Genomic DNA, 16,292 nt, shown 5'->3' with positions numbered 1-16,292 from the left:
CCCCTGCATGATCTGAGGTTCCTATACCCCCGGATACACTCCCTTTTCTGAATATACTTTAACCCATTACAAGAATAATCCCTCCACATTCTTAAAATTCTCTTACAACCTCTAAAGTTACCTTTTAATTTGGCATTTTCCGATTTCAAAATATGGGAAAAACTTTGGCCGTTGGGGGCCGAGAATGGGAATGCCACGTTGCCATGAAAATGGGGTAAAATAGTAATTATCCTTATTTCCTTTTGACAAAACATTAACAGCATAGGCTGTTGGTTTCCGACAGCCAAAATTATCCCCAAAATATTGTCCATTCTCACTTCCCAGAAATAACTTCAACCCAGTTACTCAACAGCCGAAAACCATGCTATATCGGTTAGGGTAATGCATGGACCAACTCCAAAAGCCATGCTTTGGTTCGTCCGCAAAAGAGAGAATTCAGCAAACAGATTTGAATTGGAATCCCCTGCACTTGTTCCTGGAATTTTTCAACGTATGTCAAATATTGAGTGGAAGTGTAGGAGACTAGTGCAGAGATTCCAACTCAAAGAGACAACCCAGAAAACAAAGCGAAGTGGCTTGCCTTTGTAGCCCACTCCTTGTCTAATGTCTCCTCTCGTCTCATTGATCTCAATATCTGATCCCCTTTGCCCTTATTTTCAACCGCCATATATAACTCTCTCCCCATAAAATCCGGAAAAAAGCAAGAAAAATAATCAATTTTTAATGCAAGGAATCAACAATAGTACCAATAATAAGTACCGAAAAGAATGCAAAACAAGATCCACCTCGAACATCCCTCCTTCCCTCTCCCGGTCTCAACCACTCTCTCTCTCCATTTTCTCTCCTGATACCATTCAATTCAATGTTTTTCTACAGAAATTGAACGAAACCCAGATAATAGAATATAGAATCAGAGATACGGAGATACCCAGAAGAGGTCCAGAAATTCCGACAATTGGTGTTGATTTTCATTTATGTTTAATTTATAAAGAAAAAAGAAATAATGAGAGAGGAGGAGTCAAACTGGTTTTCCAGGTGGGAGGAAGAGCTTCCATCTCCAGATGAGTTGATATCTCTTTCTCAGACCCTTATTACCCCTGATCTTGCCATTGCTTTTGACATCCGAAACCCTAACCCATCTTCACAACCTCCACCAACACCACCACCACCTCCTTCTTCTCAACCTCACTCGGTCGAGTTCGACTCGGGCGAGTTGGGTTCCGGTGCCGCTGGCGATGAACCGGCTCGGACCCTCAAGCGTCCACGCCTTGTGTGGACTCCTCAGCTCCATAAGCGGTTCGTGGACGCAGTGGCACATCTCGGGATCAAGAACGCTGTACCGAAGACGATAATGCAGTTGATGAGTGTTGATGGGTTGACTCGGGAGAACGTCGCAAGTCATCTCCAGAAGTACCGGCTTTACCTGAAGAGGATGCAAGGACTTTCCGGTAGTGGCGGTGGTGGTGTTGGGGCGGCGGGGTTACCTCCCGCTGATCCTGCGACGGATCATTTGTTTGCCAGTGCTCCTGTTCCGCCTCACTTCTTGCATCCAGCGCGGCCGGCATCTGATCACTTCTTGCCGTTTGTACCGGTCACGTTGCAACATCATCATCAGCAGCAGATGGCGGCAGCTGCCGTGGCCGCAGCGCATCAACACCACCAGCAGCAGCAACAGTTCCATCATAGGCAGGTGGGACATTTTGGGTCGCCACCGGGTGGTCAATTCGAGCATGGGTTTCTGACGCGGCAGCCGCAGCCGGTGCACAGGATGATGGCACCTATTCCAGGTCAACCGCCGGCTTATGTAGAGGATTTGGAATCAGCAACTGGAGGAGGAGGAGGAGGAGGAGGAGGAGGGAGGAAGGTTCTTACTTTGTTCCCTACTGGGGATGATTGAATTTTGGTAATTGTTGCCTTCTCTCTACTTTATGCCCTGCATCCTTTGATTCAGTGTTTCGGTTGCATAAGGATTTGTGTTGGGAGAGGGTTTGTAGGAATTGGAGCCGATTGATTTCAGTTTGGGTTAGGATCTTAATTACTGTTGGTGTTGTTGGTAGTAATTTTAATGATGGTGGTAGATATTAGGGTGCGATGAAAGTCAAAATTCCCTATCCAGATCCAGTAATTGATTGTATTCTGCCTTTGTTGGTTGCAGAACCCGTTCCAGTTCTAGGTGCTTTCTAGTGATTATTGTAAGTGGCTAGTGCCAATCCAGTTGTTCTTGGTAGTTTAGAATCTCATAAAATGTAATCAAATTGTTGGTACTGGTTATTGTACTCATTGCTATGGTGACTGATATTGGCCATAATGTCACTTTAGGTATGGGTAATAATTGGCATTAATAATGGTGTTATTGTTTTTAGGTTGGTGAGTTTTTTCAGCGAGTGGTTGTCTGTGCTATTATTTGTTAAACACGTTGACTTTTGGGCGTCTCTGCTGTTTGGTGGTGTCAGTACAAGTACTGCTGTCTTGGAATTGGTCTTCTTAATGATGGAGAAGCTGGTGATAAATGTGTCAAGGGCAATTTTCCAAGCATTGAGCTCGTGGGTAGATACTGATGATGGATAGTGCAATCTATTTCTTATAGAGGCTTCAGAAAGAGGGTGGTATCCTTGTCCAAAGCATTTTCTACATAGTTTATGGGACATTCCCAGGTAGCTTTTATTTGTAGGTTAATTTTTCTTTTGTTTCTTAATTTGTTGTATGTAGAGCAGAGGAATTTGAACCATGGAATTGTGTCTTCGTGCTGTAAATTCTTTGGTTTGATGTCAGTAGGAGATCCCAATATTAAGGGGAGCTTGTCAGAAAATTCTGATGTTATTAGAATATTAAATGTATAAGAATGATAAAATAAGTCCCATTTATCTGAACTGGATGATATTCAATACTCTTTCTGTTTCTCTTGTGTCGTTGTGTATATTTCCTTCATGAATTATAAAATGAAGTCAATGGGAATTTCGTTTTCTATCACTTGTGAATGAGCAAGGCCATTACTCAATGTTGCTCCCAGCTCTCTGGGTCTGGGGTCTTGGGACAGGGTAGACTGGATACAGTCCTAACCTTTGGCATTTTTTTCTTCACACAAAGTGGCCGCTCTCAAATAGCCACATGTTGATCCTAGTCTCAATTACTTTTTCTTTTCTTTTTTTTTTAACATAACTATTGATCTAGGACCGCTGGATTACCTGTATGGAGTTTTTCATTTTTCCCCTTTTGACAAGTAGTTGTAATTTGTAACGGCAACAAACATAAACAACAAGAAAGATGGTGCCAGCAACAATAACAATAATAGCAGTAGCAACAACAACAACAGAAGTGGTAATTCAGTCTTCTACAAGAATCTTCTCTAAGAAAGAAATTATGGGGGGAGCAGAGAGACAGTGTTTCTAAACAGGCTAGACCCAAGTTAAGGTTCTCCAAATGTGGCAAAGAAGAGAAAAATTGAGTAAAAGAGTAAGGAATTATCCACGAATCTCTAAGCTTGACTGTACTCATCAAGAGTTGTAACCTTGTTTTATGACTGCAAATTATCTTATATGCATCATAATGTAGTAATTATTCTGGGAAAAACCACAGATCCAGATTTGGGCCAAAATCTTCTAAAAAACAAGAGGATTCTGCTGTGCGCTCAACATCATTCATGGACCTCATTGTAGCAGCTGGATGCATGAAGAAGTTTCTGTAGATATAGCTTTATTAGATCCACTTAACCTTCTTTAGCTAAATATCGGTCAAATCTCCTCTTTTGGAAACTTCAAAGGAAATAAATTCTACTTTGAGATGCCAGCAGGTAATAATCTTAGTTAATCACTGAGTTTACTATTGAATTGTTTTATGGGTTATTTCGTATTTAGTTTAGTTAGGATTATACTTACTTTAATTTAGATTGTAAGAATTATTCAGGGATTTAAAAGATGTTAGAAGATGTTTAATGTTTTATTTATTTAATTATTCTTAGGGGTTGTTTGAATAGCTGAAGTGGGTTAACTGAATGACTTATTGCTTTATCTTTTAGTAAGTCATTAAGTAGGTTCCTTAATGGCTGGATATCATGTTAGATTGATTACTATACCCCTAAATGTATTACTATATGACTATTTTATCCACTAGAGGATAAAGTATGAGTCATTCAGTTTCGCGTCTTTAACTGTTATCAAATGGGTCCTTAGAAGTCAATATATTCTGTTCTTATAAGCATATTTCATCCTGAGTCCATAGATAGATTGAAGCTTTTGTAACGAAACTAGGGAATGCATTACATTTTTATGAACAATTTTGATTCATTTTTTTTTCTTTATGCAGACTTCAGACATTTGTGAAGGTGCAGACTTTTTCTTAATCTACAGATCTATTTCAAATCTGATATGGCTTTGTTCCTACACATGAGATAAAGCATTTCTATATTGTGAATTTTATCCTACATCGAGCTTAGTTCTTCTACCCACAAGATGCCGTCCACACCCTACCCACAAGATAATACAGCCGTACATTGGGAGTGTCTCCCAACATGTATGCTGTCATTCATGGGGAGATATTCCTGATGTGCAGCTGCAATGCCTTGTGGGCAGAGCATGGGTAGCATCTTGGGGGAAACATATCCAGATTCTCCTATATCAGGTATGGGGAAATTTAGTATTTCTTCATCCATTCTCATTCAACCAATTAGGTTTTTCTTTTTATTTAATGGATATATCCATTTTTCTCAATGATCCAGAATTCTTTAGAAATTGTAATTTATCCTCACAAGGTTTGATCATAGGTTATCCCTGTAGAAAATGGTGTTCCATTTAGAAAGTCTTTAATTTAATTTTGTAATTCATTTCTGATGCCTGGTTCCATAGGAACTCATTTCTGTCCCAATACCGGTTTTCACTACCGTACCTCCAGCCTGCTACCCTCCTATATATTTGTATCACAACCAAATCTCCTAAGTTAGTTTTAAAATAGCTCTTTTTTCATTAGAACTCCCAAGTCCTCTTTTGTCTCTTTGTGTACACACATAAAGTAGCTTCACCAGATTTAGGTGCATTTTTCTTCAGAAATGCTTCAAGTTTTTTCTTAGATGGTTCATGGTTGTAGAGTTATTATAGTTTTTTTGTAATTCCAATAAAAACTTGGAAACCTCAATAACACACGCAGGATAATAAATAGAAACAAAGAATTAGAAGTCTTTTATGGTTGATAGGCTGGGCATGAATCTTGTGTTCATGGCTTAGAGATACATAAGCTATCTGTTTGAGTTACATTATGAAATCCTTCTACTCTGATAATAAAAACAACTAAAGCATCTGGAAGAGATCCAGCAGTTATTTTGGGCTAAATTGTAAGGCTAGGTATGGGGACTGAAGTTTCTAGTTGTATTTAATTATCTGTATGGGTGTGGGTAACTTATCCACAGATTTGTAACCTCAAGTTTGATATATTGTTTAATAATATCTACCTTTACTGATGGTAGCAGCATGAGAAACCTAGGGCCCTCAGGATTGGAAGGGGTCTTTAAGAAATGAAGAAGGTCTCATGGTGGCAATACTCATGGGTCCAATTGGTGTGGGAAATTCCTTAAGGGTAGAAATCATGACTGTTATTCAAGGGATTCAGCTCGAAACAGAACAGATTTTTGGTCATATAGAAATGAAATTAAGAAGTTCTGGTGGCTGATTAGGAATGGTCAAGTTCAAACCAGATGGGTTCATTGGTCAGTAAATAGCATGGCTGATGCCTTAGCAAGGCAAGGGGTGGGTATGGATCATCTTTTTTGGGTAAAATTGTAAATTAAATGTTAAGGGGGAAGAAGGAATAAGAGCTTTCTTCTCTAAAATCTGTATAGAAACTCTGTATTTTATTAATTTATTAATAAATGTGATGGTTACTTATCAAAAAGGAAAAAAAAAACTTTATTAAGGATTATAATAATTATAATTTGTATTGTGATACTAAGCTTCCCCTGAGTGGAAGAGGTTCCCTGCTCTTATCAAATTACATTTCTTTCCAAATAAATCATGCCATTGCATTTCTATCCCAGCATACCCCAGTACAAGTAATTCCTAATAACCCCTTGTTATGCTAAAGTGCCAGCTAGTCTATTTGCTGATCCATACATCCAAAGCACATCCACTATAGCCTTCATCGACATCATAATCATCCATTGTATTTTTGTAAATCGAAGGAGTCGACTCTTGGTTCTTCAACCATTGCACCACCACTTTGGGATTTCCTTCTAATATCATGTTTTGAAGGTTGCAATTCTTAGCCACCTTAGGGCCTTGTACAACTGTGGTAATTTCTGCCATTATGGAATTCCCTTGGCCAATAGGGCCTTGCACAACTTGTGAGCGGGGCTGCTCATTGTGTAAAAACTTTGAGATCATTCAAACCCTTTTTATTGACAATTTTGTGAGAAACTGAAGATTAATAGAAAGCTCTTCATCAACCAAGCTTTCAATTTCATCTCATTGGTCACCTCCTCAAGGGGACTTGCTAAAATGAATTTTGATTGAACCCCAGGAATCTCTGAAAGCTCCCTACTCCAGAGGTAATGGATTACCTTAATTGCAACTATCAAAATTTATTTTTGGCAAGTCCCCTTGAGGAGGTGACCAATGAGATGAAATTGAAAGCTTGGCTGATGAAGAGCTTGCTATTAATCTTCAGTTTCTCACAAAATTGTCAGTAAAAAGGCTTTGAATGATCTTATAGTGTTTACCCAATGAGTGGCCCTACTTGTGATTAGTTATGATGCCATCTCTAGTTCTTAATTCATTACCCAATAACCTTTCATTTGTTACTTATCAAAAAAAAAAAAAAACACGAGACAAAAAAACTTGCATTTCTTTCTTTCTAAATTGTCAAATGTGACTGGCTGACTGCTCTCATGCATTTCCATACAACTCTTGCTCTTCTAGTGTGGATGCTGATAAAATTAGGTTAAAATAGCCCACTCATGGTTGAAGGAGGTGTCCACCTGTAGCAAACAAATCAAGTAACCACCCCAAAGTTCTCACCACAAAAGGATAGGAGATTAGTAAATGGTAGGTATGGTTGTCAAGACACCTAGGCAATAAGGTGCACATGGATGTTTGCCTTGCTTAATTGCCTACCTATTGAAGGGATGAGAGATCCATAATATGGATGGCCGAACCCTGCAGGTAGGTTGGGCGAAATTTCAAAAATTTCTCTCTCCCATGTGGGAATCACATTCCCTATTTTAGAAAACTGCATTTTCAAGGATCAATCTTAAACCTAAACCAGACCAGATCTGAAACCAAAAGGGAGTGGAGGGATATACCTGATACGAAGTAGTAATAACCTCCAATGAAGGTGTTTACGCCCAAGGAAAAATCCAAAGACTGCTTCCACCGAAAATGACACGGTGCAGGATGAAGCAGAATCAGCAGGATGGTTCTTCAGTAAGAACCGAATTCTTCAGCAAGAATCTGATGGAGGGTTAGTGAGCACAACTTCAGATTACCTTTTCTGCCAAAAGGTAATATCAAGAACTTTTCTTGATCGCACCCACAGGTGGAGATCGAACTGGTATGGCGGCAAGAGCTGGAGAGGGAGACAGTGCAGTCAAACTGTGTTGTCTCTCTCTGGAATTCAGTAGTTAGTCAGATGATTTCTGATGTGTACTGAGGGTTCGCGCTACTCTCCTATTTATAGCCTTAACGAGAGGTTCTCCTAATCCCATTAGGAGTTTCCTAATCCAAATCTTGTATTTGGATCTGGACTCTCTTTAAGAGATAAGGATAATTCCTTATCTTATCTGCAGATAAAGATCAGCCCTCCTAATCTAATTAGGAGTTTCCTGATCCAAATCTTGATTTGGATCTGGACTCTCTGAGTGGACAGGGATAATCCCTTATCCTATTGCTGATCTAAATCCCAGAATCACCCTCTTTTAATTAATCTTATTAAGCCGGTTCAAATTGGGCTTTAGGCCCATTAAGTCCATCTGCTCACTTAGCCTCCTAACTGCTGCCCTTGGTTATCCTTGTATGGTGTGGGACCCAAACATTGATCTACACATCAACCACATGGGTTCAACCCAGCTTCTATTACAAGGCCTGGCCGAATTCACTGTAGGAGACAGTGAACCCCCGAGTCCATCACCATGGGCTCTTAATGGGCCCAACGTTTACACTAAATGGTCCTTGGGTCAAGCCACCTTATAAAAACCCAAGGACTGTGGGCAAATGCAAGATTAGCCCATCAGGTATTACCCTCAATGGTCTTACACTTAACCTCTCAGCCCATAATGATCAAACATTGCCTGACAAGAGATGACCTCTCCCTTGGTTGCAAGGTACAGTGCTGCACTCTCTACTCATATGGATCCCGGGAATTAAAACCTTTTGCAAACATTTCGAAACCATAATATATATATGTATATCTCTATATAAATATATTTTGCGAAAACAAATGTCAACGGTTGAAATCAACTACCGACAGTTTTGGTTTCCATCAGAGAGAGTGCATCCCCGATCATTCACTTTGTCCGACAAAGGGGCTGATCCTATCACTATGATTACCCACTCAGATGAATTCTCGGACTGTCCCAACATACCTAGGTTTTGACCCCCTCTAAGGATCTCACTAATTGGCATATCAAAGACGGTCCAATCCGACACCTAGTGTAGTATCATAATCGAGTCTAGGGGTTAGGTGTAACATTTCAGTTTTGCCCATTTATCTCCAAGGTCCAGGGCAATACTGGAATTCTGGTCCGGTTTAGGATTTCAAGAAAATCCACACTGCATGTACCTCAGGTCTCACCCTGGCAGCTGAGACAAGCAACCCTAACCAACTTGGCGGCACATCAGTATCAACCTTGGCAGCATAAATCTCCCCAGATCTATCCAACGGCTGCGAAGATTCTAAACTAACACGAGTCTCATATGTGTCCAGTTTAAGGGTATTACACAGAAACACACCATAATAACATGAATCAAATATGTACTTTATTCATTTACATTAAATGTCATAATGTACATCATTCTGATTGGAGCTAAGGGTATACACTGTCTAACACCTATGTTGTACAAGCCATAATGAAACACTTTTATATTCTTTGTTTTTTGATATTTTAATAATTAAGTAGATATTATCAAACTAAAATATTAATTGTGTGGGTTTATATACTAGTTTCCTTTTATTATTTTCTTATTTGTTAAGGTTCAATCAACATACATGCTGTTGTATGCTGTCTTGAACCCTCAAAGACTTAAAAACCTGAATCAATAAGTAGGTAAGAACTTAAAATTCTGTCCAATAAACACATTTTATATCCTCTTCCTCCTCCTTCCCACCCCTTTTCTCCTTTTCGTAGGCAAAAATAGGGGCTCAACCCCTATATTTTTTGAATTTTCTTTCCTTTCTTCTTTTTCTTCTCATAAATAATGTTTATTTTCTATGTTTTAATATGAAGCTTATACTTTTTTTATGAAGTTTATAGATAATTATCAAGGAAAGATGGTTGATGGTTGCTATGGAACCTAGGGAATTATTGTAGAAATCATGGTTTTTATGTAAAAAAATTCCATTCAATAGGTGATCAAGCGACAAGGCAGTGAAGGCACCCCCCTATATTGCCCAACTTCGCTTGGTGCCTTGTAAACTATGATGGTGGGCATCTTCCTCATGTGCAAAACATAAGATGCATGCCTGAGGAGATAAACACCAACACTGTCTTTTCCTGTAAAGATTCTCACAAGTGTTAATTTTTCAAGCGATAAACTTCCCAACAAGAGGCTCTCACCTTATGTGGTGCCAATCGACTCCAAATTTCATTGATAGAAAAAGGTTGAGAAGGTGGAGATGAAGAGGAAAGCAATGCATCCAAGAAAGAACTACAAGAGAAGTTCCATAATAGAAAGGGTCCAAATTCTCCCATCAGCCTATAAGGCTAAGTGTGGTGGTCTCCTTGAAGGATGAAGAAAGGCCGAGGGATATCAGGTAGAAAAGGTGAGTATGGGTCTCCGAATTGGAGTCGTCTCTTGGTTACAGTTTATTCCCCCTTTTTATAAGTGTAGATCTTGAGGCCCTAAGGGGAGGTTCCAAAACGAGTTTGATTCCCATTTGGAAAGGAAACCATGATTTGATGTTGGTTGTTAGGAAGACACCACTGGGGGATCGCCACGTGTCGAGCGAGTTCTTCCTTGGACGAAGTTTCCTTTCGTCCAAGGATTCTCAAGTCACACGTGTGCTACTTCCCTTTATGGGTCTCCCGTGTTGACGTGGCGAGAATGCCGTCAGAACTAATTCGACATGTTCACTGAATTTGTTGGATGTCTTGTCATGAGCGTCTTTGACTTGCTACAGCTGTGAGGTGGCTCTTTGGTCTATCGCACGTCCATGATGGCTTTGAGCTCATCGCAGGCTTGTGATGGGCTATAGGCTCATCGAAAGCCTATGATGGGCTATGGGCTTATCACAAGCGTGGTTTTGATGCCTTCATCGCCTTCACCGGTATAGGGAAACACGTATACCGGTGAGAAACACGTATAGGGAAACGCGTATGCCTTCATCACCTTCATCGCCCCCTACTTATTGGTGAGAATACTCTTATCAATAAGCATTCCTATGGTCGGTGCGATTTCTTTACTCCTTTTATCGCATGTTCTGTCATCAGCTAGGGCATTATGGCTGATGTGGGGGAGGTGACTTTTGGAGTTAGGCGTTGCATGCAGGTTTCTGGTGGTTAGCTTAGGTTGGGGTGTTTGATTTGTTGCTTTTGTTTGATAGTACATTGGTTGGGTACCAGAGGTGTAAGTGAATTCTTTTCTTATTATTCGTCAGTTATAGGGGTCAAGTTTTGGGCTTGGTTTGGGGACAATGCTGCTAATGGTGCGTCTGTTTTGGAGCGCGTTGTGTGTCAGGGAGGGTTGGTTTTTGTAGGGTTGTTATTAGCCCCCCGTTTCTTGATAGGAATCATTTTGTTAAGGTACAATCCCTTCGTGCATGGCTAGATTTGATGTTATTTTAATTTTGTTAGCCCCCCTGTGTCTTGGCAAAATGCTTTCTATTGAGAAACACTTCTCAATGCTTGTGCGGTTAACTCGTGTGATTAGTGATTGCCGAGTAATTATTCCAGCCACCCTATGTCTAAAGGGATGGTTGGTGGTTTGGGAGTTTTTGTTAGGACATGGTACTGATCAAGTTCCTTCCTTCTTGCCTAATTGGGGATAATTATCGCGGTGCAGTGTATGGCACATCAGGGAGGTGGACACAACTGAAATGTTATCAGTATGAATATGCCAAAGCTACTGACTTCGGGAAGGGTTTTTGGCCTCCCATGCCAGTGTCAAGGGGGGAGAGCGGCATATTCGATGCTGTGGAAGGAAATGAAATGCTGTGTTTGTATGGTCGTCAGAAACACGGTGTTGCCTTTAGGTGTTTTGCGCCACGGACTGACGATTCCAAATCCTCTTTTCATTCTTGAAAATCCTATGTACTGTTGGTTGCTGCACAGTGCTGGGCTCTTGAGGTTCGTCAATTGTTTCGTGCATCTTCCAGGTAGGGAAGGGGTGGATTATATGTGGCCCCTCTTGTCGCATTGGTGTTGCCGGACGCATACGTTTGTTGGCGCATTCGGAAAATTTGGTATTACCGTGGAAAACGTGGTTGCTTTACTTGCTTTGCCGTTGGTTGGTGCCATTTCAGCCCACCATTTGCAGTATGCCGAGTCTATTCCCAGCATGTTGTCAGATCTTCACGCAGAGTTGGGGGTAGAGATAGACGTTTTCAAGGCGCAAGTGGATGCGGCGACCGCTCGGGGGAAGTGGCCCCTTGAAGCATGAGTGAGCTATTGGTTCGAGAGCAAGAGCGTGTCAGATGTCATGGTTAGGAAAGCAGACAGGCAATGCCATCTTGCCGCATTTATTCTATTCCTCGGGAACCCCCACTTGTAGTCCTGGCAGCCGGTGGTCATCAGCTTCCCCTGGCTTCCATGTTCTTGGGGTACCTTTACGAGCAGATGGACAACATGGTCCATTAGATTATGGATCCAAGTTGCAGGCATTGCACGTCCTATGTTTTTGCCCCATTCTTATTCATGTTCATCTATGAACGTTTCCCCTTGAGTGTGACTCCTCGGCGCTTATATCCATTGTTTATCAGCATGGCGATGTTGGACAGAGAGGATATTGAGGATATGCCATTGAATGTATGTCGTGGGAAGCAGTGGCTTAATGCCAAACGGGACAAGGGGTTTGGCATCGGTGAAATAGAGGCAGGATTTGTCTCTTCGTAGAGTTTTGTAGCTTGTCCTTATGCTCGACATGTTCGCCATGCTATGCCCTTCTGTATAGGGATAAGTGTGCTTGAGGGCGGTGATCAGCAATGCATCGTAGGCGTCGATAATCCTGTTGCTCGTACTGCTCATTTCATCTTGTGGCATGGTGTTGCGTATTTGGACTGCTTTGGTGAGGCGCAAATGATTGTGTGTCGCCCTAACTACCTCCTTCATCAGTTTGGGTATGACAGTATAGGTTCGCAATTTTTGCGGTCTGACGGGGAGGATGTTTTTTGGCAATGCCACAACGGGTTCGCCTTTCCGAGTGTCACACGTTTTCCTTTGGCTGGCTTTAGATGTGTGGAGGTGTGTAGTTCCGTCTGTCTGGGTTACTTATGTGCGTTTCTCGGTGGCCTTTGGATGTTTATGGTGATGGAGCCCCAACTGTGACATGTGATGGTCCCGCCGCCAGGTCCTGCATCCGAACAAGTTGGAGGGGACCTTTCTGGTGCTTGTGGCCTTGTGGGTGTGCCAGCGGCCTAAGTTGTTTTGGAGGGGCAGGGTTGTCCTAGCGTTGATGCTAAGGGTAAGCAGCCCGCGGTCGAGGAGGGGGGAGAGCAGTCATACCCCTATTAGTAAGAAGTGTAGGACGGCGAGGAGAGTCCGTCCCTATCTATCATTAGTGGTGGGTGCCGAAGGTGACTTAGCGGCAGCACCGAACGTGGAGGCGCCCCAGGCTAAGGTGCAGGACTCTACTGATCAGGCTAGTGTGGAGAGGGTCTCGGCTGAGGTCAAGGTTCAAAGTATCGATACGATACGCGTATTGGCAGTATCGTATTGGTACTTAGAAACACACGAAACTCTTTTTTTTTAGTTTTTTTTTTCAAATTTTGGTTTTTTTGGGAAGCTAAAAATAAGCTTTTTTTATTTAAAAAAGATGGGGTTCCAAAAGATACGATACGATACGCCTCGTATGATACGCCCGATATGGGGCGTATTGTATCGATATACTTAAAACCATGGCTGAGGTCTCTTGTGAGGAGGTTGTGCAGGTGGCTACCATGGTTGGGTGTCCTAATTTGGGAGTTAGTGTGGAGTCTACACAATCGACAGGGGATGTCGTGCCGTTGGCTGCAATTATAACGGTCCCTGTCGCGGGTGGACGGGTTAAAAAAATAGCTCCTCGTGTTTGGAGGAAGGAACCGAAGGCGTCTGGATTGGTAAGCTTCTGCCATTGTTATGTTTTTCATATCGACTTTGTTTATTTGTTAAATATTATTTCTGATCGTGATTGTTTATTTTTTTTCTTTTGTCTTGAAGAGAATGGAAGTGGAGGATGAATATCCTAACTTCATAGGCCCGCGCTTCATTGATGACCGTATTAGCTGCGATGAGGTATATTTGTTTTTATGGATATTGTTGTTTTTGTCTACTATTGATTATTATGACCTTTTCTGCTGTTGTAGGTTTCTTTTGCTTCAGTGTCTGCTAGCGTTACCGTGTCGCCTATTATCAAGCGATTTGCGGCGGAGCTGAGCGCTCTCTACCCTGAGACTGTAGAAGGGAGTGCACTGGGCAATGATGTTGATGCAGTTCCTTCTCTAGTGGAGGTCTCCGATGAAAAACACGTACGAGAAGGTGACGAGTCTGTCAACGACTCTGTCACAGAGGCCATGAAGCCCACCGATGCTTCGGAGGAGGCTGTTGTTGTTGGTGACTTTGCAGAGGTAGATGCTCCTGGCTTGGTACAAGGGTGAGTGCAGTCGCTGCATGGGGATTCGGCAGTTTGGGATAGTGGTCATGTGGCGATGGGGGCTGTGGTGTGTTTTCGTCCAGTGGAGGTTGATGAGCTGGACCCGCAGCCTGGTGACTTGGATTTTACTGCTGAATTCGAGATAGTGCGCCAAGAGTTGACAGACTGTTATGAGAAGGAAGATATGGTGCCTATTGGGTTTGCGGTGTCTGATCCTTTCGTTGTTCAAAAAGTTCGCAGATGAGAGCAGTTCATCGTGTCCCGCAATGTTGCAGGTACTGTGTCGTTAGTTATTCAGAAGGGGTGGTTGCCTTTTGTTGAATTTCTACATGTGGTTATGAGTGCCCCCTTAAACATGGTGGCTGGTTTAATGAACTCTATTATGTCACAGTCCATGGAGTCATTGTCATTGTCTTTGTTTGCCCGGTGACAATGAAGACGTGTTTCATCCGGTGACAATGAAGACATTTGTGGAGTCATTGAAGATGTGATTCGCATGGCTCATGTGTTCTGTAAGACTGGTCATAAGGAGTCCAACCCATTGTCTTCCAAGAGCCTGGATGAGCTCCGCAAGTGGTTGGAGGTTGTGGATACCTGCATTTTGAAGACTGAGGAGAAGATAACAGCTCTTCTTGATGAATCCGCTCGTCAACAGAAGGTGTTATAGCGGGAAGAGTGTTAGGAGATTGTCGAGATTCAGGAACAAAGGGCAAGTTTAAAGGTGATCACCGAGATGCGTGATGAGTGGTTTAGTGAATAGATGATTTGTATCCGGTAGTTTGGTATTGTATCACTTTTGCTATGTAAATGTTCAACTATTAATACTACTTAATTAAAGCAACCTTTTTCTCATGTGGACCGTCTTGCTCTCTTGTTACTTTGTGTTGTATATATTTTGTTATTCCAATTGGTCGGGTTTATTGTTTGCTGGGAACTTGACATGGTCCTGAAGTGATGTTAACACGCGTGAGTGGTGCTTAATGAGTGAGAGTAACTGAGGCATATACAGTGTCATGTTGGTAGTGTATTAGGGTGGTGCTAGATGCTGTGTTTGCGATGAGCATAGATTGCCATCTTACCCCCCGCGATGGCTATTTAGTGTTGCCTCAAGTCTGCGGCAGACTGGGTATGGCTGCAGTTGTTAGCAGCCGTCCAAAATGTGTTTTCTGTGATCACTGGGGCTTAGGTAGTGTCACGCGGGTCCCAACGTAGGCGTGGTTCCTGTGGGTTGTTGTGACATCCTCTCTGGAACTTCTTGTTATTTTGTATGTTGTGATATGCATTTTAGTTGTAGCATGGTAAAATCCTAGATAGAAGATGGCGTAAAAGGGGTCCTTTGTCGTTGAGGACAAACTGACTATAATCTAGCAAGACTGTGAGCAATGTTTATCGAGTGGAACATCATTGAGGCACATACATGGCCTCGTGTTTGTAGTGTATTAGAGAAATTTAGAGTGCTAATGTTTGCGATGATCGTAAATCATTGCATGACTCCTGCGATGAGTGCTTAATGGTGTCTTAAGTCCGTGACGAACTTGGTGTGTGAACCCCGAATCACAATGGTTGAGTATTTACTATACTTTGTTGTAGTCGAGTCATCATCTTGGTCTATGGCTTGAGCCCCCCACTAGTCAAGTTGTAATATGTTGCCATTTTGGTAGAGCACAATGTTACCGCTTGCATCTTTATATCTACCTGCGACGAGTGATTTGCATAGAATGAGATTCTTCTTCTTGCTATGTCGTGCCTTCTATAAATTTTGCGGCAAAGTTTGTTGGAGCCTTCCTGGGGTTTCCTGGGTATGTAAGATTGCTAATGGGGTTGCTAAAGCCTTCTTAGGGTTGCTAGGGTATGTAAGATCGCGCCTGGGATTGCCAGGGCCTTTCTAGGTTTTCCAGGGTATGTAAGATTGCTCATGGGGTTACTAGGGCGTTCCTGGGGTTGCCAGGGTATGTAAGATTGCTCCTGGGGTTGTTAGGGTATGTAAGATTGCGCCTGGGGTTGTCAGGGTATTGTAAGATCGCTCCTGGGGTTGCCAGGGTACGTAAGATCATGCTTGGGATTGCCAGGGCCTTCTTAGGGTTGCCAAGGTATGTAAGATCACTCCTGGGGTTGCCAGGGTATGTAAGATCGCACCTGGGGTTGCCAGGATATGTAAGATCGCACCTGGGGCTGCTAGGGTATGTAAGATTGCTCCTGGGGTTGCTAGGGTATGTAAAGTATTTGCAAGTTCAAACACGTCAAATAGTTAGTAGGAAAGGGCAATTTTTATGATTGATATAATGAGTCAAGTATCACAGATTTGCGACA

At 42.1% G+C, this 16,292-nt stretch overlaps 2 protein-coding genes across 4 annotated transcripts; both read left to right on the top strand.

The window, feature by feature from the left end:
* The first annotated feature begins 561 nt into the window (after window positions 1-561).
* LOC104589668 (transcription factor MYBC1) lies at window positions 562-2,903 on the top strand. 3 transcript variants are annotated; one of them, XM_010248066.3, is made up of 3 exons: window positions 562-1,903; window positions 2,156-2,192; window positions 2,364-2,903. In XM_010248066.3, the coding sequence occupies exon 1, from the start codon at window positions 1,004-1,006 to the stop codon at window positions 1,895-1,897; it is 894 nt and encodes a 297-aa protein (XP_010246368.1). In that variant the 5' UTR covers window positions 562-1,003; the 3' UTR covers window positions 1,898-1,903; window positions 2,156-2,192; window positions 2,364-2,903. The 3 variants fall into 3 exon arrangements, with proteins under 3 accessions (XP_010246368.1, XP_010246366.1, XP_010246367.1); XM_010248064.3 differs by having other exon boundaries at window positions 2,156-2,903; XM_010248065.3 differs by lacking the exon at window positions 2,156-2,192 and having other exon boundaries at window positions 565-1,903.
* A 152-nt stretch (window positions 2,904-3,055) lies between these two features.
* LOC104589667 (uncharacterized) lies at window positions 3,056-14,834 on the top strand. Its single transcript, XM_010248063.2, has 3 exons — window positions 3,056-13,449; window positions 13,550-13,624; window positions 13,696-14,834. The coding sequence occupies exons 1-3, from the start codon at window positions 13,249-13,251 to the stop codon at window positions 13,984-13,986; spliced, it is 567 nt and encodes a 188-aa protein (XP_010246365.1). The 5' UTR covers window positions 3,056-13,248; the 3' UTR covers window positions 13,987-14,834.
* Window positions 14,835-16,292: the final 1,458 nt, after the last annotated feature.

This window comes from Nelumbo nucifera, chromosome 2 (genome assembly GCF_055504915.1).
Source record: "Nelumbo nucifera cultivar China Antique chromosome 2, China Antique-T2T, whole genome shotgun sequence".
In the NCBI taxonomy this organism is placed as follows: Eukaryota; Viridiplantae; Streptophyta; class Magnoliopsida; order Proteales; family Nelumbonaceae; genus Nelumbo; species Nelumbo nucifera.
This window is presented reverse-complemented; position numbering and strand designations above follow the sequence as displayed.